This window comes from Chlorocebus sabaeus, chromosome 8, assembly GCF_047675955.1.
Source record: "Chlorocebus sabaeus isolate Y175 chromosome 8, mChlSab1.0.hap1, whole genome shotgun sequence".
Classification (NCBI taxonomy): domain Eukaryota; kingdom Metazoa; phylum Chordata; class Mammalia; order Primates; family Cercopithecidae; genus Chlorocebus; species Chlorocebus sabaeus.
Genome location: NC_132911.1, coordinates 23,957,064 through 23,979,064, shown reverse-complemented (window position 1 = coordinate 23,979,064; position 22,001 = coordinate 23,957,064). Strand labels below are relative to the sequence as shown.

General features: G+C 36.7%; 1 protein-coding gene across 1 annotated transcript; it reads right to left on the bottom strand.

The window, feature by feature from the left end:
• Window positions 1-587: 587 nt before the first annotated feature.
• On the bottom strand, window positions 588-21,784 carry ADAMDEC1 (ADAM like decysin 1). Its single transcript, XM_007961948.3, has 14 exons — window positions 21,476-21,784; window positions 13,715-13,833; window positions 12,734-12,810; window positions 11,922-12,000; window positions 10,275-10,351; window positions 8,609-8,795; window positions 8,325-8,387; window positions 7,509-7,580; window positions 7,027-7,193; window positions 6,594-6,675; window positions 5,774-5,904; window positions 4,734-4,911; window positions 2,534-2,619; window positions 588-1,296 (listed from the first exon to the last, which is right to left on the bottom strand). The coding sequence occupies exons 1-14, from the start codon at window positions 21,561-21,563 to the stop codon at window positions 1,290-1,292; spliced, it is 1,413 nt and encodes a 470-aa protein (XP_007960139.3). The 5' UTR covers window positions 21,564-21,784; the 3' UTR covers window positions 588-1,289.
• Window positions 21,785-22,001: the final 217 nt, after the last annotated feature.

Genomic DNA, 22,001 nt, shown 5'->3' with positions numbered 1-22,001 from the left:
GGAAAGGATGCCCTAAGAAGCCCTTTTTCCTTGGAAGAATTGGCTAGAAGTTCATATCAGACCAGTGGGCAGTGGAGATCCTGGCAAGGCATATCCTGGGGCCGCAGCCAGGCTGACACCCACACCTGGCATTCAGCTTCACAGGAAACACTGGCAGTGCCAGCCCATCGATGACAGCGAGGCCATAAAGGGGGAGACGGCCAACACCAGCATGCAGTGCATCCCAGGAGGCCCTGGGTTTCAAAGCCCAATCTTTAAAAATATGTCTGAGTTTCTAGTCTCCCAGCATAGACATCTATGGAAATTTAGGTAACTTTCATTAATTGTTAAAAATTATTTAGAGAAGGAAACCTCAGGAAGAAGCCTAGTCTTCCTGATGACTGGCCTCACATCATGCCATTTTGGGCGTGAAAAGATGACACGACCTCCTTTTCTCATATCCATATAGCATTGCTTGGCTATCTGTGACAATATTATTAAATTACCAGAGCGACGATTTTCCAATGATGTAAGGCTTCAACACCTAACACAAATCTACAAAGAAGCTTGAAAACACTGTTTCATAAATGACCACACAGAAAAGCCTCAAAAGTTGCATTTTTATTGATATTATGGTTCATTAACTCATTAAGCCTTCTTTGCTGGCTCAATTAAAATGTAAGCGATGTAGACTTCTCAGAATAAACTTCATATATAATGATGAAGGAGATGTGTATAGGATATAAATGATAAAATGGAAAATATTTACATTTAATCATTCTTGGCATGAGATAGAGAAATACTGCATGTTCAAGAGCAAGGCAAAGTGAACACAGAGGAATAACATAAGACCTGAATTCTATTCTTCTTTCTATTGCCAAAGCCTTCCCCCATCACGTGGTATTATTTTTTTATAGGCCATACTAGTAAGATGAAAGAAGCATTAAAGCATAGTACTTGTAATTTAACAATTCTGGAGTGTTAGCTCTGAATAATTCAGCGGTGCATTTTAAGGTGCTTTGATGGAAGGCTACTTTCTTTTGTTCTCCAAAGGGCAGAACTAAGTCACAAATTCATGATCTTTTTTTAAAAAAAAAAAAGGAAAGATTAGGCCTAAACAAACAGCCAATGTCTCTAAGTACATCTGTTTACCTGTTTCCTGGACTGATAACAATATAGAAAGTAGAATAACAAGTGAAAGACCATTATGTCTAAGTACACAGGTGAAAATTCACAAGATTCCTGGGACAGTTAGAGTTGTTGGTTCTTGTCCTGGCAAGGCAGCATCTCAGTGAAGCAGACTTTTGGATTCACTCTCTGATTAAAGGAAAAATAAAGTTTGGAAGCCAGGGTTATTACAAGTTATAAAATATTATGTAATAACAATAATGAAAATGTATAGAATGTAAATTATGTGAATAAGAATTCATATTATTTAAGAGACAATATTATTCGCTGTATTTTATGAGTGAAAAAAAACTAGTTTAACTGCATTTAAAGTCCCACAGCTAGTTTGGGGCAGAAAAGACTAGAATTTTAGTTTCCTGAGTCCACCTCCAATTTTCTTTCCATAGCATAAATTGCGTATCTTGCACAGCAAGAGGCATGTTCACCTAGGGTTCCGAGTCCCTAAATAGCTGGATGATTCTTTTTCTTTTGCGATGCTATGTTTCTGGCCTGGGCACAATTTCCAGAGTGGAATTTCCTGCAGAGTGGAATCATTCCATGATTCACGTAGGCTGCATTAAATGGTGCTTGGTAAATAACCAAGCGTTGGTCCTTATCTTTGACCTTGCCGATCCGTTCCCAATGAAATGATAATTGATGGTGCTTGAGTCAATTATTTACTTTTTACTCTTTCTGCAGTTTCTATTCCAGAAAAGATTCGGGAAAGGGGAGTAAAGAAAATGTATCCTGAGTCTTTCCCCTATTTTTGATTTTTCTTGTTGCCATTTTTATATTTAGAGGTTATTTTTCATTGAAACAAGTACCATTTTCCAAGTAATTGGGTTCCGTAGCTCAACTCATATAGAATTGTATAAGACACAGAACTACTACCTGGATTATGACTCACTGAAACACTTTAAACGGAGTAAAATTGTCAAATTTTATAGCATGTTCTTAAATGCTATTGATTTTCTGACAGGCTTGCAAATTAAAACTATCAGCTTTTAACCAAGAATAAAATGAGCTCATCAACCGAGGCTGTTTTTAGATACACTTTTCTTTTCTCATTTTGGTTGGTATTAAACTCATCATTCTCTAACAGGAATTTAAATAGGTTTTGGCATAGATTCCAGCAGCCCTAATCTCACAAGGGTCAAAGTAGCTACTTTCTCATGAGTGTTTGTCCACAATCCTTCGTCATGTTCATAATGGTTGCTAGTTTTCCTCTCCAAAATTGAGTCATTTGAAAAATATAAAATATTGAGTCATTTGAAAAATATAAAATACATTGTGTTTTAGTGTATTATAGAACCCAGTGGCATATTTTTTTCATATGTGAAATAAAAGTGAGAAAACGTTTTGGAACAAAGAAAGCAAAAGGTCTTACGTGGTATGGTTTGGAGCGTCTCCTCCACAATCAGTTCCAGGCTTCAGTTTACACTTGAGGGCTTCGCAGCAGAGGTTGGTACATTCCTTCAAAGCACACACACAATGGAAAAAGGTGGTTCAACACTTTCTTCCCATAGACTAGGTGATAGAATTCTGGTACAAGATGGCAATGAAAGTTTACTTTTTAAGCTAAATTACTCTGATAGGCGAATTCCAGTGACAATGACCAAGGACATTGAAAAATAGAAAACAAAATATCATCAGCAATGAAGACTACTCCTTAGAAGGTGAGAAATAGAATTATTCAAGAATTTTTCAAAAATAAATTTTGTCTAGATATATGATGTGTATGTCCAAACTAAAAAAAAAATGACATACAGCAGAAAGGAAAATATGAAAATAATTTAGAAGGCCTTTCAAAAGTGCAGGAACTCCATAAAGAACTTTATATATGTAAATTTCCTCAGAAAATTTAAAGGCAACTTGTCTTTTAAGACAATGCTTAATGTAAAAATATCAGTGCCCTTCAAAGTTAAATATAAATTTAATGCATTTCCATCAAATCTCAATGGAATTTGAGGACAAGTTTGCAATAACAACAGTAATGACAAAACAATGAAGAGATTTGACATTAAAATGCATTGTCAAGTTACAATCTTTAAAATAGTGTCATGCCTGGGAGAAATACCTAGACAGAAAGCTTATTTTTAAAATAGAAAAAAACCCCTAATTATATACCTAGGAATAATAAACTGGTATATCAGATCTATGAGAAATTGGATTAATCAATAAACAATACTGTATAAAGTATATGTACTACTTTTTGGATAAGAAAACAGTTATTTAGAAATTCAGTTGTTCCTAAGCCCAAAATCTCTAGTTTTATTCAATTACAGAAGAAAAATATCAACAAGATATGAAAATAATACAGGAGTTGACTGACATAATTCAACAATTTTAGATGTTACATATTCTGTATACAATGGTCCTCTCTTGGCCTCTTCCTTCTTCTTTCCCGCTTTCCTTTCTGTAAATACATACCATTTACTTGCTGAAACCAGAAGTACCTAGGGTTTTGAGTATCTTCAATTGTCTTCCACCCAAGAAACCATAGAGGAATGTAAGCAAGTAAGAATGAGATAAACATAACTCTAATTTATTATAAAATGTCAAATCTTTTGTAAAATTCCATGCTTCTTTATAATTAACAGAAAGTTTACAATATTCTTCACAAATGACTAAGTTATGCTGCATAGACTTCTGATGTAATCTAACCACCTAAAATTTCTGAATGCATAAACTGAAGCATAGAGAGTTTAGACACCATGCTCATTGTCACAGAGCCATCTTAAGTAATGGATACTTCTTGGGCTGCATCCTGCTTCACCAATGATTAGCTGTGTATCTTTGAAACTAGTTAACTTTTCTGAGCCTCACTTTGTCTCTAAATTGGGACAATGGCAATATTTTGTATATTTATGAGTAATAGAAGAGATGGTGTATATGAGAGTAATTTTCAGATTATCTGATATGTGCAATCTCTTCAAATAAGAATTCTTAGTCTTTGTCTTAAAAGTAAAAGAAACTTGTTACGACAACAGAAATATCTTTTAGAAGCCAATGGGATTGCAAGTGGTCAGCATTGTTTAGAGTATACAAATGCCTTGAAAGAGTCTGATTTATAGAAATTAACAGAATCATAGTGCTTATTCTGGATGTTCTATATTAATAGCCCATTTTCTACAGATTTTTGTGATTATTTTTTCTTTTCCTCTTTCTTCTCTGTTTTGTTTACAACCTGGTTTACACGTTGGCTTGATGAGAAAAGACCAACTCTCCCTCTGAGGAGAACTTACTTCTAGATCTCTAATTGTTCCTGTTCAACAGATGATCAACTGTGACATTATGTCATTTAGGGATTTCTGACTAATACACGTTTTGGAAAGATCATAAGTGACATGTTATAGTTAACAATTAACTTCTTTACATTTAACTTCATATAATTACATCAAAATCATGTCCTGGTTTTTGAAATGCCTTTCAAAGGTTACTAAATTCAGTAGCAAAAACACAAGTGCAAATCTACTTTTTCCTATGATGCGAAGTTTGTCTTCAGAAAGAATTTCCAAAAGAATATTGGAAAACAAAAAGAAAACTGCATAATTCTTCCACCCCAGTCAAAATCTAATAAATAATACCTTAGGAGAACCACAATCACAATCTTCTCCCACTTCCAGAAGGTGGTTCCCACACACTGGTGTTGTCATTATATTTGTAGGAATAGGTGCTTGCAGCAGGCACTTTGGTTTCTGAGATAAAAGGTATCTTTCAAAATGTGCGCGGCAAGACGTACTGAAATCCTTTGGGAATTTTGAACTGTAATCAGAAGAAAACTCAAATAATATGATATACAGTGTGGTGCCTTCTGTGTGAAACACAGAATGAAGATAAAGAAACAGGAGACTCTGACTTATCTAACTGTATTATCGACCTCAATGGAAATTCCAAATTTGGCAACCATTTAGGACTGTACTGTATTAATGTGGTAGGTGATAGAACATGCATACTGTGGTATTTGGAAATTTTTTTCCTAGAGCCTAAGTCATAGAGCTGAAAGGATTTCCATTTCCATGTGGCCATTTAGTATTGTTCTAAAGGACAGCAGTGACAGCTATCACCATTTGTAATAATCCACTTATTTTGCATTGAGAAATGAGGGGCAAGAGATAATAATAATGAATCAGTGAAAGGAAATAGTTGCAGGCTTCTGGGCTGTATGGAAATATTTCTCTTCTTCTTTGTGAGCATTTCAAGAACAAAGTATGTTTGATTTATTTTTCTATCCCAAAGTCTTTGCAAAGTGCCTGGCATTCACAGGTAATTCATAAATCAGCAAAAATAGATGATTGGTTGATTGATGATAGGAGTATAAGACGATCCTGTCATCATCATAATGAGATGAATATTTTTAGAAACTATGGGTTCATTTTAAGTTAGACTCATTTTAAGTTAAAATTATATGATCACCATACTTGCAAGCTCTATCTTGGCATATTTATAAATCTTAAAGAATGAGCCCTGGTAGTTTTTAAAATTTGTGCCTCAAGAGACCGGAGGTTGAATTAATGGGATACACAACCCTTGGGAAAAAATATGCCCATTCAACATCTGTAGACTGCTTCCGAATTCTTTAAGATTTGGAAAACATCTCTCTTCTTCTAGGATGACGAAGTCTCACCTCAGATACTGATTCATCACACAACTGCCGGAGGGACACTTGGTGTCGAATGGAACATCAGGCATACCAAGGACATGGCCCAGCTCATGTGACATCACTGCTACAAGAGCCACACTATTTTTTTTTTTAGCCTGGAAAAAAAAAAGTAGACACATTTATTTATTCTGTTTTTATTCAATTGTTGCCAATGTGCAGTACTTTAAAAATGGCTTAAGAGATGAAAACTAGTGAACCATTCGCTCCCGTGTATTGCAAAATGTTGAAAGAGCATTGGAAGTGATTGGGTCCTATGGATACAATATATTTTATTCAGTAAATATTTGTTGAACTAATGGATACTAAGTTACCAGTAAATCATGGTTAAATTAATTACATTCTTCATAAGAAGTACTCATAGGCACCATATCAGAGGTCTCCAAAACCTATTGCTATGATATCTATGACACTGCAGTGCTTGGACACAAGACATCTGCATGCACCTTTCTTCCTTGTCTGGCCTCTCTGGCCACAGATACTGGGGATGACTAGTGTTAACCCGGGTCACAGAGGGTATTGGATCTCCTTTCTGTTCCAATATTCCTACTCTGGTTTTCTAACATGAACTAAAGAATGACATGGCATGCTCTAGCAAGGCTGATGTAAGGAGATGTTCTGTTTCATAATCCAAGGGGTCTTCAGTGCAATGACCTACCAGTAGTTTCATTTCTACCTTGATTCATTGATTCAGCAAATGTTCATTTTGCTCATTCTATATAAGGTGTTATGTTGGACTTCATAGAGGACGCAGAACCACAGGGAGGCTTACTATAAATTTACACACCTCAATAACAGCAATCGAAGATGGGGAACACAAGGAATTTGAAGCTGCCAGTCCCACGCGTCGATTGTTGAAGCTAATCCCGCTGTATGAAAGTTACAGATATTACTGTCACAATCTGAGCCTTTGCAACAATTAGCTTTTGTTAATTATGTTAATGAATTGCCTCACTGCCCTAGCCTTTTTATATGGACTAGGCCCAAAAACACTTCTATTGCTTCGTGTTATAATGACCACAGATGGTTATCTTATATCCAAGAGCTCATTCTATCATCTGATTATTGATCCAATAATCTCACAGGTGAATTGCTAGTGGTACAATGTCAAGCACTCTGACAGTTGATCAGGAAACTATTACGGAGCTGAAACCCTTGCTAAGGAACCTTGGGGATAGCGATCCATTCTGCCTACATTCACCTGGCCAGCATGTGCTCACCTGAGGAGCTGAGCATGGTCGTGGATCTTTTCCCTCAGGTTGGAACTGTGCCATCTCAGGAAGTTGTTAAATGTGGTACTTCCGCTGGGCACCACCTTTATCTTATCACCGTCAGACCAGATTTCCATACCTACCAAGGCCACTTGAACATCTATGGTGTTATAAATCTGTAGAAAGAGCATTTATCTTCATACAAATGTTCAGGATTCCTTTTGTGTTTGAGAACTTTTGTTGACCCCAAGTGATGAATAAAGTGACAGACTGTAAGTAATGAATTTCCATTTTGAAAGTAAAAATTTTAAAAATTGTCTTTGTTGCAATGCATATAATTTCACCTTGATGTTGATCCTTGTTCTGCTAAAATTTCCCTGAACTGTTTAACTTAAGGCATTTGTGACCTTTTTAACTTCTTATTGGTGAAATCATAGGGAAGTTCCAGGCTTCTATGCAGAAACACGAGGTTTACATGACTAATGTCTTACCACATTGAGTAGGTTCATCACATCAAACACAAAGCTTCTTATCAGAGTTAGATTCTCATTATAGTTCTTATACTGTAAAATACAAAACACAAAGCATAGTGAAATGGCAAATTACACTGAGAAAGCTGATGGCATACAGGATTTCACATTTTAAGAAAAATTATGCATTTCACTACAATGAACATCTGTGCATTCCATAATTAAATAATGTAAGACTGTGTTCTGGCAAATTCTATTTCAAATGTTAAGAGTTTTTTGATAAAAGTTAGACATTCATGTAAAATTTTAGTGTTCTTATAATTTTATGATTTTAAATTGAATAAAATTAACAATTTTAAGGTTTTTAAACGGAATCATGTGATTAAAATTTGATTACAAAGCAACATTTGCTAGATAGAAATGTAGATTCTAGTATTTTCCTCTGTATCTATCAATATAATTTCTAAGTTATATAGAGTTTTGTGTTGATTTTATGTTGACATAATATTTATATTAAATATATTTAATTTTATATTAAGATATGAAGTATTGTAATATTTTAATAATGCATTCTTTTTATTTTTCTTTTTTGGTTGATTTCCTGTAGCTATCTGGTGTTAAGTATATCGCCAATATCTAAATATGTTCGTGGCAGATGGCTATTAAAGGGGATGAGGAGATAATAACTATTGCTGGCAAGGCAAGTAAACAGCCAAGACACCCAGGTGGACAAATGCCCCATTATTAGCTCAAATAGTTTATTGCTTGCTTTTGCTTGATAAGTAAAACTTAAAAGGTGACTGAACTGGCCAAGAGGCCTGTGTGTTTCATACTCACGAAGGCATTATCCAGCACCAGATAGAGATCGATGTATTTCTGTGCCCGAAGAAAGTCTTCTTGCTTTACAAAGAATGAAAGAACATTGTTAGTCACTGTCTTTATCCTAAAAGATTCTAAAGCTTAAAAGGAGACCTTTTTCCCCTAAAATAGAAGACAAATAGAAAAATAAGTAAATAAATTATAGACTTGACACAGGTTACTCATTTGTAAGAATAGTAGTACATCGCCTGTCTTTGCTGAGGCAATTGAAGTAAATGATGAGGTAATGGAATTGTATTCACCTCTGGGCTTTTGAGTGATCTAGAGATTCGCATGGGGCCTTGTGTCCTGCCAGTGCTCCTCACACCACATGTGTGGTTAGCTGGGTCTTGTTCCTCCTGGTTAGATGTAAAGATGGCATGTTCTTTCTCGTCTGCACTTTTCAGAGGTTTTATCAGGTATCTTCGATGATGATGTGTGAAGTATCCTCTGGGAGATATAGAGACTTGTATTTCAGGATTCCTGACACACAGAGTCATATTTGCATCCAAGAATGGATTGATGTCTGCCCCTCCATCCCAATTTCACACGTAGTCTTGTCATTCTGAGACCTTTCAGCTAACTTTTGGTAATGTAAGTTAGAATTACTATTTGTCGATATAAAATGAAGCCTAGCTTACTTACCAAGAGAATTCTGAACAAGAATTATAAAGATGAAGCAACCCCAAAGAATTTGGAATTTGCACCATGGTAAATATTTTTCCATAGTTTATTGATTCATTTAACAAATATTTCATGGCAGATGCTAGGACTATAATGGAAAATGGAGTAAGGGAATGTTTAGATAGCAAGAACCCCAGAGGGGAACATGAATGATCAACAGGCCAACCAGAGTAACATGCTGGGATTAGAAGTAGCTTAAAGAATCCCTGTTTCTATAATCATAATAGTATGATAATTTGTTCATAAATAGAAGGTGAATCCATGTAATAAAATATTACAATCCAACATAACTGTTCAAAATTATATTCCTGAGGGTATGTTATGATATGTGAAAACCTGGTCATGTGTGTTATGAGCCATGTTGGAAGAACAATGTGTTCTATTTTTTTATTTCAATGCTGTGAAAGATACATTTGTCTATATGTGTATATAAGGGTGCCAACATGACAAAATGTTAATAACACTGATCACTTAGAGGTCAACTTTTGTGGTAGTTGTTATTTTCTTTTTCTTTTTTTTTTTGTTTTGAGATGGAGTCTCGCTCTGTCGCCCAGGCTAGAGTGCAGTGGAGCTATCTTGGCTCACTGCAAGCTCTGCCTCCCAGGTTCATGTCAGTCTTCTGCCTCACCCTCCTGAGTAGCTGGGACTACAGGTGCCCGCCACCACACCTGGCTAATTTTTTTTTGTATTTTTAGTAGAAACGCGGTTTCACCGTGTTAGCCAGGATGGTCTCAATCTCCTGACCTCATGATCCACCCACCACGGCCTCCCAAAGTGCTGGGATTACAGGTGTGAGCCACCACGCTTGGCCTGTTATTTTCTTATTTGTGCTTTTTCTTACTTTCCAAACTTTCTCTCATTGGCAAGAATTATCTATGTAAACAGAAACACATATACTTCTACAATTAAGTTCAATTGTGACAATTGCAGGGAAGAATGTTTTAGAAAACAAGAAGTAACTGTTTCAGAGAGTAGGGTGGACAAACACGGAAGTGGATCCAGACATCATCAAGGTCCACAGTGTAGCATTCTTGTTTTACCATTCTAGGTCTGACTTCTCCTAGGGCAGCAGATTATGAAATGACTGTCGGGGTAATACTTTTTGTTCTTCCCTTTAACCACATATATTCAGCATTTCAGCAATGAAAAATTTACCAAAATAGTAAGAAGACAATATCTAGTAGCCCTTAATTCTGTGTAACAAAAAGCATCTTGATCCTGAATGATTTTGATAGTAGGTCTTACCTCAACCCGTGGCAAGTACTAATGCTGGCAACAGAATTCTTTTCATTTAGGATGTTTCCTTTATAGTAACAGTGTTCCTGGAGCAGAAAAAAGAAATTATGCTTCAGAAATGTGTGTGTGTGTGTAAAATGTATGAACTATGAGAATACATGTATCACAGTAGTGAGGAAAGCTGCTGTCTTGAATATGTAAAAATTCTTCAAGTAGTGACTGTGGCCAGAACAATTCTCAGAAACACAAACAGCGAGAACCTCCGAGGTTTTCAGAATTGCTTCACTGGAAGCTCTGTATATTTGGTGGCTGAGCTGTTTTTCTGACATTAATTTACACTAAGGAAGAGTCCAGGGAAGTTAAACTTAGGTGGGCCCGTAGTGAAGGTGGTTGTTTTCTCTGAGAAGTGGCCAATACTCTAGGGATTTATAGTACTCCGGGTGGGTCCTCAGGTTTGGGGGTCAGTGCTCAAGAATTTGGCTTCCCTGTCCTGAGTCCCAAAGGCACTGTGCATTACAAATAAGTAAAATGAGACATCTATTTTTCTAGACTGGGGAATCCTCAATACTTCACACTGTCACTCCTGAGCTCCTCAGACTAACTGATTTAATCACTGTTTTAATTGATCTTAGTGGAATCCCTTTATCAGCCTCAAAGACTCAAAATTACTTGTCTACAGCTAGAGATTCAGACATGATTGCTGGCCCGCATCTGCAAAGTTAAGGGGACACTTATGTGGAGTGATCCAAAAAAGGTAACGAAAAAACTCCAGTACGAAGTAAATTGACCTGCCTCAGGGTCTGATATTCCATCTGTGGTCTTTTCTCCCTGTTTGGAAGAGATCTTGTCAACATAAACATTTTCTCATAGAAGACTTGAGAATATTCCTCATTAATATATCATCAGCTATTAACAATTAAGCATGAATTAATTTATCAGACACTGTCCGCTGAAGATAGTGTTAGCAAAAATTCAGACGTTCATGAAATAAGTTTTGATGAGCATGGGGAACAAACAACCATTTTGTGGTAGAAGTCTATTTTTTTTTTTTTTTTTTAAATAGAGAAATACACGTTTAGGGTACCTTATAGGATGGCTCTGAGAAACTCTCCTAGCTTGGGAACGTGAACACCTCTTGACTGAGATTTGTTGTATTCTCTTCCTGATAGTATATGCCATGATTCTTAATGTCTGACATTTGGCCCTGGCATTATCTACAGGATAATGATTTAATCAGATATAAAAATATTAATTAAATAATTGATATTTCATTGCTGACCTCAGGATAAATGTATATATCTCCAGAAAATAGTAAATAGTGACATAAGGTTTTAAGTACCCATAGAGAAGAATTTTTCTAACCTATGGATAAAATGGTCTAGGGACAAGTAGACTTTTGGTTGCTTCCAAAAATGTGACATTTGGAAGCCTTCTGCTGCTCCTATGTTTTAAAAGCTGAATGTGATTTTCCAAACTGTTGTCTCATTGGTCACAGATGAGCACCTTGCTTTCAAGTCCTTTGATTATTTTTTGAAGTTGTTCTTCGACCTATGAATTTTGTAAAATAATTGAGTCCTTTGGGGATCTTAGTTAACATTAGCACAAACCAATAACATCTAAAACTCAAAAGAGTCCCACAAAGGATTCGGACCCTACCATGTTCTCAGGCTTCGTGGTGATTTCCTCTCCTCTGGGTGAGTACAGTGTTTCAGTATAGTCTGGACCCAGGAGATGCCTGTAGAGAGCAGAGAGCTGCATGAACCACTCTGGGTGGTAAGAAAGGTAGAACTTCCTGAACTTCAGCACTAAAAAAGTGATAGTGTCTACAACGAAAAAAAGCTAAGGTTCTGACCTACTAATCCTCTTCCAACATTGGAGCTCTGCTACTGAAGCAAATCAGAGAGTTAGTTCTTCCTATTAAATCTGAGGGAGGAAGTCCCCTCATCTCCTTCTCATCTGTAGACTCCCTGTCTTCAAATTAGTCATTTTGAGATTTCCTGCACCAAGGACACAATGTCTACAGAACCTTTGAAGGGTGCTGAGTCACAAATATGCTTATAGGCCCATTGCATTCAGGGAGAAGTTTACTAACTGCTATAAAACTAGGAGGAACTGCATCTCCTGGAATCTATCTCTAGGCCATGCATCTTGAATCAGCCTTGGACATACATTCTCATAAAAGAATGGAAAGCTCCATCAAAGTCTTGAGTTTATCTGAGTAGAAAAAGATGTTCAGTAAGTTCCCGGAAGGTCAAGGAAGAAAGTCATTTACATATGCCATTCTGTTTTTTTACACTTTGTATATAATTTCCTAGGAAATCAGCCTTTTTAGCACAAACTAATATCATGTAAAGCTCAAAATGCCTCATGTCTTCTATGTCAAACCACACTAAATGGAGCCTGAAAAAGATTGCTCCCCAATTTCATAACCTAATCCAGTGATTAGACTTTTGGAAGGTACAACTTACTTGGATTTTTGTAGGGAGAGAATGATTTCTTCTCCATTTAAGATCATCTGATATTGAACTTCAGGTTCATACCTTTCCTGAAAACATTTAATTTATATTTTATATTTATAAACAATTTATATTTCTGAACATAACTAAAATAATTGTAATGATATATGTAGTATATATTAGAAGAACAATTACAAATGCATATAGGATAAAATCAGTTCTCTGGTGTTTTCAAAATATGTAAGACAAAACACATTATGCACTAAAGTGGACTTTCAAAAAGTAGAATTATGTGATAATAACACTTATAGATTAAACTAGCTATAATACATGAGATAGGGACTTCTCATTTGTCCTAATGTACAGTATACTGTCTCAGGATCCCCCAGCCAGGGAATCAAAACAAGGTGTGTATTTTTCTTACTTTAAAACCAAATTAAATACACTTAAAAAAACACACACACACACAAAAACACAAAAACAAAAACTCACAACCCACTAAGAATTAGGTAACAATTACAAAATGAGGGAAATACTTGCAACAGTGTAATAGTCAAATAATTGATATCTTTAATCAATAGTAGAAATATTGTGTTAACTATTGATACAAAATTTAATTCTTCACTATTGACAAAACAGCTGAGGAAAAAGACAATTCACTGGAGAAAAGGGGTGGTGGTGAGGCTGGCCAGGAACAACATCTCAGTTAAAGATGGCTGACCTTCCTGGGCTTCTCTCCTCACTCTCAAACTGAGAGAAATGTCTAAGCAGCTTTATCCTTTCTTATCAAGTGACGTTGTTGACTCTGCTGCTTAACCATAGCGGCATTCTGAGAAATTGTGAGCTGTCTCCTGAACAAAGGGGAGTTGTATACATGGGCTTCAATATGAAACTATTAGATAGTAACTGTAACATTACTGCTGTTAGTGAAAAGGCTTTTTATTGCCTCTTTGGATGATTGTAACATCTACCACAGTCATTCACCTTGCTTACCTCTTTGCCATGCTTTTCTGTCTGGTTGCTCTCGATCTCTCTTTTGTGTAAAATGTGAAGTTTTATAGGACGAACTATTTCATGGAGCGTTAATTCAGGTGTTTGCTTTATGGCTATTGCTAGAGAAAGATAATTAATATTCACATGAAAGATTTAAAGGTTTCAGTTTTAGTCGTGTTGTGTTTTGTTTTCATTTGTTGGGTTGCTAAAAGGGCAGTGAAGACTACATTCCTATGTAGAGAGCAAACATTATGAATAACAAATTGATTCTCCTACTTCAGCTTTGATGACAACGATTTTTTTTCTTTTTCTCTCCCTCCCCGCATTCTGAAAAGACATGAAGATTACAAAACAGTTCTTCAGATGATCTCTCAGTGCATGCAAACGCTGGACCACCACACCCAGAAAGGACAGGTTATGAATTAAGAACAGGGGTTGTGTGAGCCTAGAATTCTGCCTGTAGTCATCTATTTCCTTCTTGCTTTAGAGTCTTCTTAAAAATTGTGAAATTTTCTCTCAATGCCCTCCAAGACTTCTTTTTTTTTTCTTTTTTATACCCTTTTCCCTCTGAAGCACAACTCCTGACTATACACTCTAAAAATAAAATTTTTCCTTTGTATATAATACTTTACTTTTAGGAAAGATTCTACTAGCAGTAATTTTATTCCTCAGTGTGACAATAAGCCATGATGCTTTTTCTCTCAGCATTTTCCCTCAAGACTTTAGATTTCAAAGAAATAAAGATTTTGTTGGCCTCTCTTTAAAGAGTTTTAAAGCCTCAGAGAGGAAGGAGAAATATTGTTTATGGACACAATATTCTTCTTGATGTACTTGAAATTATATTACATAGACAAATTTTCATTGTTTACAAATAATAGAAAAGAAATTATCTTGGAGCCAAAAGATGTGGTCTTATGCCCTAGCTAAATAACCTCATAGAAGTAACTTCAGCTTTGTACCAGTTTAATATCTAAGGTATAGGTTCGTGTAAAACTTGAATAAGATAAAATATATAAAATTATTTAGTACCCTATTAGGAAGATGGCAGCATATTTTTTCTATTTTTTCTTTTAATTATTCAATCATTCATATAAGGTCAGTCTTATTTCTGAATGCTCACATTTTCATACATACATATCTGTGCTTAGAGACAGTTTTCCACTCAGTATGACAGAGTGATCTTAGGGAAAACAGGAGATTTTATACCTGGCTGATACAGAAAATGAAAGGAAATCACAAAGCAAGAATTCCTTCCTAGTCAGCTCCCAAAGTTCTGCTGCAATACTCTCCCGAGCAGGATTCATCACACACTAAAACAGGAAATCTACAAATGTATGAGTAAATGATCTTTTATTAAAAGAGAATATGAGTCCATTAGTGGAAAAAGCCATGCGCTTGGAATGAGAATGAATTTTAATAATGTCTAGTCCCAACGCTAGCACTAATCATGCAATTTTGGAAGATCCCTCAAAATCTCTGTTTTCCTTCCTCACTTCTTGTTCTACCTATCTTATTTGTCTTTGGGGAAACTTTATAAGAGTAGATTACAATGTGATTTAGACAAAAACCTTTGCAAGATATATAAAGTAAAAAATCAAAACAACAACAACAACAACAAAAAACACCCAAATCAAACAGTGTTGTTGTTGTTTTGTTTTGTTTGTTTCGAGACAGAGTCTCGCTCTGTCACCCAGGCTGGAGTGCAGTGGCCCGATCTCAGCTCACTGCAACCTCTGCCTCCTGGGTTCAAGCAATTCTTCTGCCTCAACCTCCTGAGGAGCTGGAATTACAGCTGTGTACCACCACACCCGGCTAATTTTTGTATTTTTAGTAGAAACGGGGTTTCACCATGTTGGTTAGGCTGGTCTTGAACCTCGTGATCCACTGCCTCGGCCTCCTAAAGTGCTGGGATTACAGGTGTGAGCCATTGTGCCCATCCCAACAGTGTATTTTTAATGAATATCAAAATGATAGTAAAACAAGGTTGAGTGAAATTTCAACCTCTTAATACTCAAAAACATATTTTAAAAACGGAGACATTGGGTCAATATTATACTCTTAACTATGATGTGTCAGATCACTACATTTGATTTTTTTACATAGAAGAAAAAATAATGTAAAAGTATTACATTCTTTTCTAGACAGTAAGCAACTTATCTTCTCTGACATTTCTTTTATATTAAAACTCAAGTATTCATTTGACAAATATGTATTGAATGCTGACTTTAGGCCAGGCACAGTTTGAGGCTGTCAGGTTAAATGAAATAATAGAATAGATAGTGACCCATGCCCTTATAAAATTCATTCTATTGGGAAATGATGTTATATTACATATATTTATACATATGAAGTATACATTATGAACAATTAAATTATTTACAGGTTGGAAGATGATAAATGCTATGGTGATGAAATATATCAGAGTAAAGGAGATTGTGAATGCCGGATTAGAGGTGAGTGTTGCAATTTTAAATAGGGAAGTAATGATAGTCACATCAAGATGATCACTTTTAAGCCAAGACTTCAGGAAGATGTGGGACTGAACAATATCATTCTTTGGGAACAAAGAGTTCCGGATAGAGGAAAGAGCTAGTAATAAGGTTTTAATGTGAGATCCTGGACAGAGAGTGCATTTAAGAAACCACAGGGATCTAGCTGGAATGGAATGAGAAGAGTGAATAATAGCATATGCAAGTAGGTTGGTTATGGAAATGAATAGATTGTGCAAGACCTGATTGACTCTTACAAAATTTGGCTTTTACTCTGTGTGAAATGGGGGCCACTGGAGAGTTCAGAGCAGAGAAGTAACATAATCTGACTTTTGTTTAGTAAGATTGCCCTGTCTGATCTGTCAAGAATATCCTGCAAAGAGGCAAGTGTAGAATCAGAGAGATCATTTAGGAGGATACTGCAATAATCTAAGAGAGAGGTGGTGGTGACTTAGATGAAAGTGGTATCAGTGGAAGCAGTGAGGTGTGGTCAGATACTAGATATATTTTGAAAGTGAAATCAATAGAATTGGTGAAGAATTGGATATAGAACATGAAAGAGAAGAATCAAGGATGACTCGATATTTTTGCCTTGAGCAAACAGAATTGCCATTGACAGACTTGGGGAAAGGTGAAGGAAGAATAGATATGTGAGAAAGGTTCTGGGTATGTTGTTTTGAGATATCTACTAGGCATCTGTAGAGGCCAAAGCAACTCCATCTTGGATGCTAATCTGGCAAGCTGGCTTCTGATTAATCCCTGTTCTGGGAGCCCTCTAAGATTTCCAGTGTATCCATTGTTCGTTGTGTAAGAGCACGTACTTATCATAAATGTTGCCTGTAGGTCAAACAGCTGTGATGCTATCACACCTCAATTGTCCTGTACATCCCTTCTGAACCACCCCTCCCCTACAGTATAAAGGCCCTGGATCTGGAGAGTAATGGAATAGGGATCCACTGTCTGTGTTGTCTCATCACCACTCAGGATACAGACATGAGTTCTCTTTGTAACCCCTTATTAAGACTTGTTTTCTAAAAAACTGGATCTTTTAGCCTCTTTCTTTGGCCTCTCAACTTCCTTGGGCTTTGGGGCAGTTTGCATAGACCTGCCCACCATGAACAGCATCTAAGTGGATTTGTTAGAAATAAAGTGTACATTTTAGTGTGGAAGGAAGAAGTTGGGAGTTGTCCTCTTGTGGATGGTACTTAAAGCTAAAGATTAGATAAATCACCAAATGACTGAACACTGCTACACAAGAAAAGAGTATCAAGCACTGAGCCCTGGGGTATTCCAACATTAGGAAATTGAGGAGAAGAGGAGGAACCAGTAAAGGAGGCCAGTGTGAGGTAGGAGTTCACCAAATGAAATGGTGTGTTTCAGGCCATGGAAAAGGAAAGAGAGAGGAAGGCAGAGAAAGAAAGAGTTGAAAAACATGAGAATACGATGCCCCCAAAATGACTACTGGATTAAACATCCTTGAAACCGTAAGAGCAGTCTTGGTGGAGTGCTGGAGATGAAAACTCTGTAGAAGTAGGATAGAAGAGAATAGGGTGAGACTAACTAGAGAAAAAGTGTATACACAGCACCTTTGAAGATTTGTTATGCAAAAGGAAATGTGAGTGATTGGTCAGAGTGGTGGGAAAAACTATAGGGAAAGGACGCAAACCTTCTGAAAGTTCAGAAGATTCTGCAGAGCCCCGGGAAAGAATAACTGAAGGCAGCTGTTCTATAATCCTGAGGCAGAGGGCAAGGAGCAGGTACAAGGGAGTAGAGGGGGCTTTCTCTTAAACAGGTTCATCTACTTATGTTGACCTGGAACTGACCTTTGATCATCCGCGCACCTGACATTCCCTGAAAGGGGAACAATAAATGTTAATTACCTACAGGTTGTTTTTGCTCCAGGTTTTCGGCATTGAGCTTCCACTGAATAAAAGCAAGCAGCTCCAGCTTCTCAGGGCTGCTCTCTGGCCACCAGAGCCAGGCGGTCACCTCGCTGTTCTTACAGTACATACCTGTATCTGAATACTCATTTCATCCATCTGCCAGCATCTGCGGGACAGACCCGGCAGGTGGTGCCCCACGTGAGGAATGCTGCAATGGATGGCGATGAAACCCTCGAGAATGAAAGTGAAGTGACTGCAAAGTAAGTAATTGGTGATTGGTGGGGATTTCAAAGTTTGAGGGGATTTTCAAGCTAGGGTTTCATCATGGGACAAAGTTATCAGCTCAACAGCAACAGTATATAAAAGTATTGAAACAACTGCTTAAAGCTAGCGGAGCCTGTGTCTCGGAGGCACAATTAAGGGACCTAATGCAAACTGTGGCTTTCTATAACCCATGGTTCCCAGAAGAAGGCATGCCAAACCTAGAGCTTTGGGAACAAATCTTAACATCATGCACAAGGGCAACAGGTCCCAGTAACATCTTTAACGTTATGGGCCTTAGTCAGGGCTGCTTTGTCCCCACTCTACACAGAAGAGCCTTAAAAGGGAAGGAAGAAAGAACCATTATCTACCTTACCGCCTCCTCCTCCTCCCTCAGCCCCACCATTACTGGGTAAAGGTACCACAGAGGAAACAAATATTTTCCCTGAGCCCCCTCCCCCAATAAATTGGAAAAAATACAAGGGATACACTACCGTTATGGGACCCTGTCTTAGGCAAGTGGAATTAGAAGGGGAACTCTTGACCCGCCCAGTGATGCAAGATCAACCAGGCAAACAGGTACATGAACCCACTGCTTTCAACACTTCCAAAGAAATGAGAAAAAGCATTAGAGAACAGAGCCGCTAGCCCATTTATGAAAGGATTCATTGAGGCCATAGCAGACTTCCATATGACCCCATGGGACCGGTCAGTGCTAGCTAAAACAACTTTAGAGACCAGGCAATACCCTCTCTGGCAGACAGAATATGATGAGCTGTGCGAACAACAAGCCAACCAGAATCAATTGGCCTGGCAAAACGTAACAGCTGCTCTCTGGCCACTCGGGCCAGGCAGCTCTAGCTAGCTGCTCTTCTTACATTGCATACCTGTGTGTGAGTACTCATTTCATCCATCAACCAGGGTCTGTGGGACAGACCTGGCAGAAGAGAGAAAATTTAGGATGTTAATTGGCAGAAGAGAAAGATAAAGGATATTCATTTTAAGTTGGGAGAATTTATATGCTGATGGGAATGATTCCACAGAGAATATGGAATAGATACAGTAGGAAGGAGGGAAAATGTTAGGTCAATGTCCTTGTATGAGAAGGGATAAGATCTAGAAAACAAATAGAGGTGTTAAGCCAGCACAGATAGGTCAGAGAGAGGAGCAGAAGGTAAGGCTGATCATATAGGGACAAGAAGCAGTAGACTGGTGAATATGGTGGAACACAAAGTAAAACCTTCTTACAGTCCCTCCCATTTTCCCCAGAAACTTCTGGCATGTTTTTTACATACATAAAGCAAAACAAATGTAATGCTGAAGTTCATTTTGCTTAGCAGTTCAATGAGTACAAGTTTGTTTGAACATGATTGTTTCATGTACTATTCACAATGATGGTAAGATTTTATGGAAGTTCCAGAAAGTTGTGAGCTTGAAAGAATAATTTACTAGATAAGATTGTGTATGAGTAAACATAACATTATGAGGTATAAAATTATCTAATTAACTGCAACCTAATGAATATCTTCTAAAATAATAGCTTTTATTGTTAACTATTGGGTTATCTAAAGTAATAGGGAGGAATATTTTAAAATGTAGGGCTACTTGGGCACTATGGGTATTGTAGACTATCATCAAATTAGTAAGTATTTCAGTGACTTCAGCAGAATTTTGAGAGAACAATACAATAGTAATAAAAAGAAGTTTCACTTTTCTAGAAATGTATCAATGACTGTTTTGAGGCCTCTGAGGAATGGGGGAAAAAGATGTAGATGATTTTATTTCAATCAAATTCTATTTCATTATATGTTGTGTGCCTTTAGATACAATTCTCATCAGACAGCACAGGCATAGTTGTTCAGTTGGTCAATTAATGTTTCTTTTGTTTAATAATGCAATTATAATATATCTGATTTTGGTTTAATAATGGAATTATATATGATTTAGCCCTCATTCTATTTTAAACTCTTCCCTGTTATTCATCCTAGCAAAGGTATGATTAGGAAGTTGTCTTAAATACATGGATTTGATTTTTGGCCAGGATGGATTTGATTTTTGGCCAGGAAGTTAGTTCTGTGTTGTCATTGGGATGGTGTGTTTTAGAAAAGAAAATAATAGATCTAGTAGGGTTATTAAATAAGAAATACAATTCCAGAGACATCCTTCCTAAATCATTATGCAAATCACAAACTGTTGACTATAAGGCTGTCCTTTTATGTTTATATGGATTGAATAATTGCAAAGACTTCAGTAAGCTATGTATATATATCACATAATTATTAGTATAATACTCTATTTTATCCTTTTTTGGGGTATAGTATTGGTGATGGACAATGAGGAAATATAAAAGAATATGAAAGCTAGAGCCAGCCATATGTGTGAAGCTTTTCACAGCAACCTTTAGGCAAGTGAAAATTTTGTGGGGAGTTTGGATAACTCCTCAACTATGTACTTTACCTGTTTCAATACAGGGTTTAGCACAAATATGTTTAACATGGAAATGTGCAAGTTTACAGCTTGACTTTTAACATGCTTATTATGTGATCACTAGTACAATAACCAGTGACTTGAAAATTATTTGTAGGGTGTGTATAGAGTGTCATCAAATTGGTTCATCTATCAATAATCAATCTCAAAGAAAAAAGGGATTTCCTTTCCAGAACTAGTCATTCTGACCTGTCATTCTGCTTTTAAGAATTTTTCTCAAGGAAATATCCCAAAGTGCAGATTTTTAAACAGCCGTGATTCATGAAGATGTTAATAAAACGTTATTTACTAGAGAAAAGACATAATGAATGGAACAACATGTAGCTTTTTGTTCCCCTCTTTTGGAAAATACTGTGCAGACATAAAATTTATTTGTTAAAATATGTAACAATTTGAGGAAATAGGACAAATTTTAGAATGCATGTTTCATATAGTGGTTTAAAATATCTTGACTCAAAAAGATACACACATATGTATATATAGTTTGCTTTTGCAGAGAGATAGAAAATATACAAAAATGCAAATAGTAGTGATCTTTTGACCATAAAAACAGATGCCATTTTTTTTCTTAAAAAAAAGCACTTTAAACATTCATCAGATAATTTGACTTTTATGTAAAATGCTGGTGTAATGGTACTTACCTTGAGTTTGAACAATGAGCCAGAGTACAGGCAGCAGGACCCAAGACATGGTGGCTACTGCAGGTAGCTGGGAAGTCCCACACAGCATGAAGTTGTGGTCTCCCCAATGTCCAGTTTTATCTTGCCCAATTTCTCTTTAGAAGTTGAACAAGAAAATTAAAACTCCCACTTTTTGTGTGAGATTGGGGAATGTTTCTTAAGAGTGTTGGGAAATTGTCAAAAAATTGCAGTGTCAACATCATGAGAATGTTCCTCATCTTTGAGAGATATTTACGGCTGTGGTTATAGCTCGTTAAGGACTCACATCTGGACATTGTTTGCCCTTGGTGCTCCTATAGCAGTGGGAATGTGTGAACTGAGACTGAGGTGCTCGCGTGCATATCTACATACTCACCAGACTGGACCATCACGATTGCTCTTCAGTATCTTCATAGAAATAAATCCACATATTTAGGACATGTATCAGTATTCTGTACATATTTCGAGAAACTGTCACAGTGAACACAATCTAAAAAGCACCAGGCAA

Bases quoted from the DNA above. Each gene is read 5' to 3' on its own strand.
- ADAMDEC1 (XM_007961948.3), bottom strand. From the start codon at position 21,563: ATGCTGTGTGGGACTTCCCAGCTACCTGCAGTAGCCACCATGTCTTGG. The intron at 10,352-11,921 runs GTAGGGTCCGAA...TTTCTGCTCCAG, and splicing joins CCACGAAGCCTGAGAACATG to GAACACTGTTACTATAAAGG. The intron at 7,194-7,508 runs GTAAGACATTAG...CTCTTTCTACAG, and splicing joins TGATGAACCTACTCAATGTG to ATTTATAACACCATAGATGT.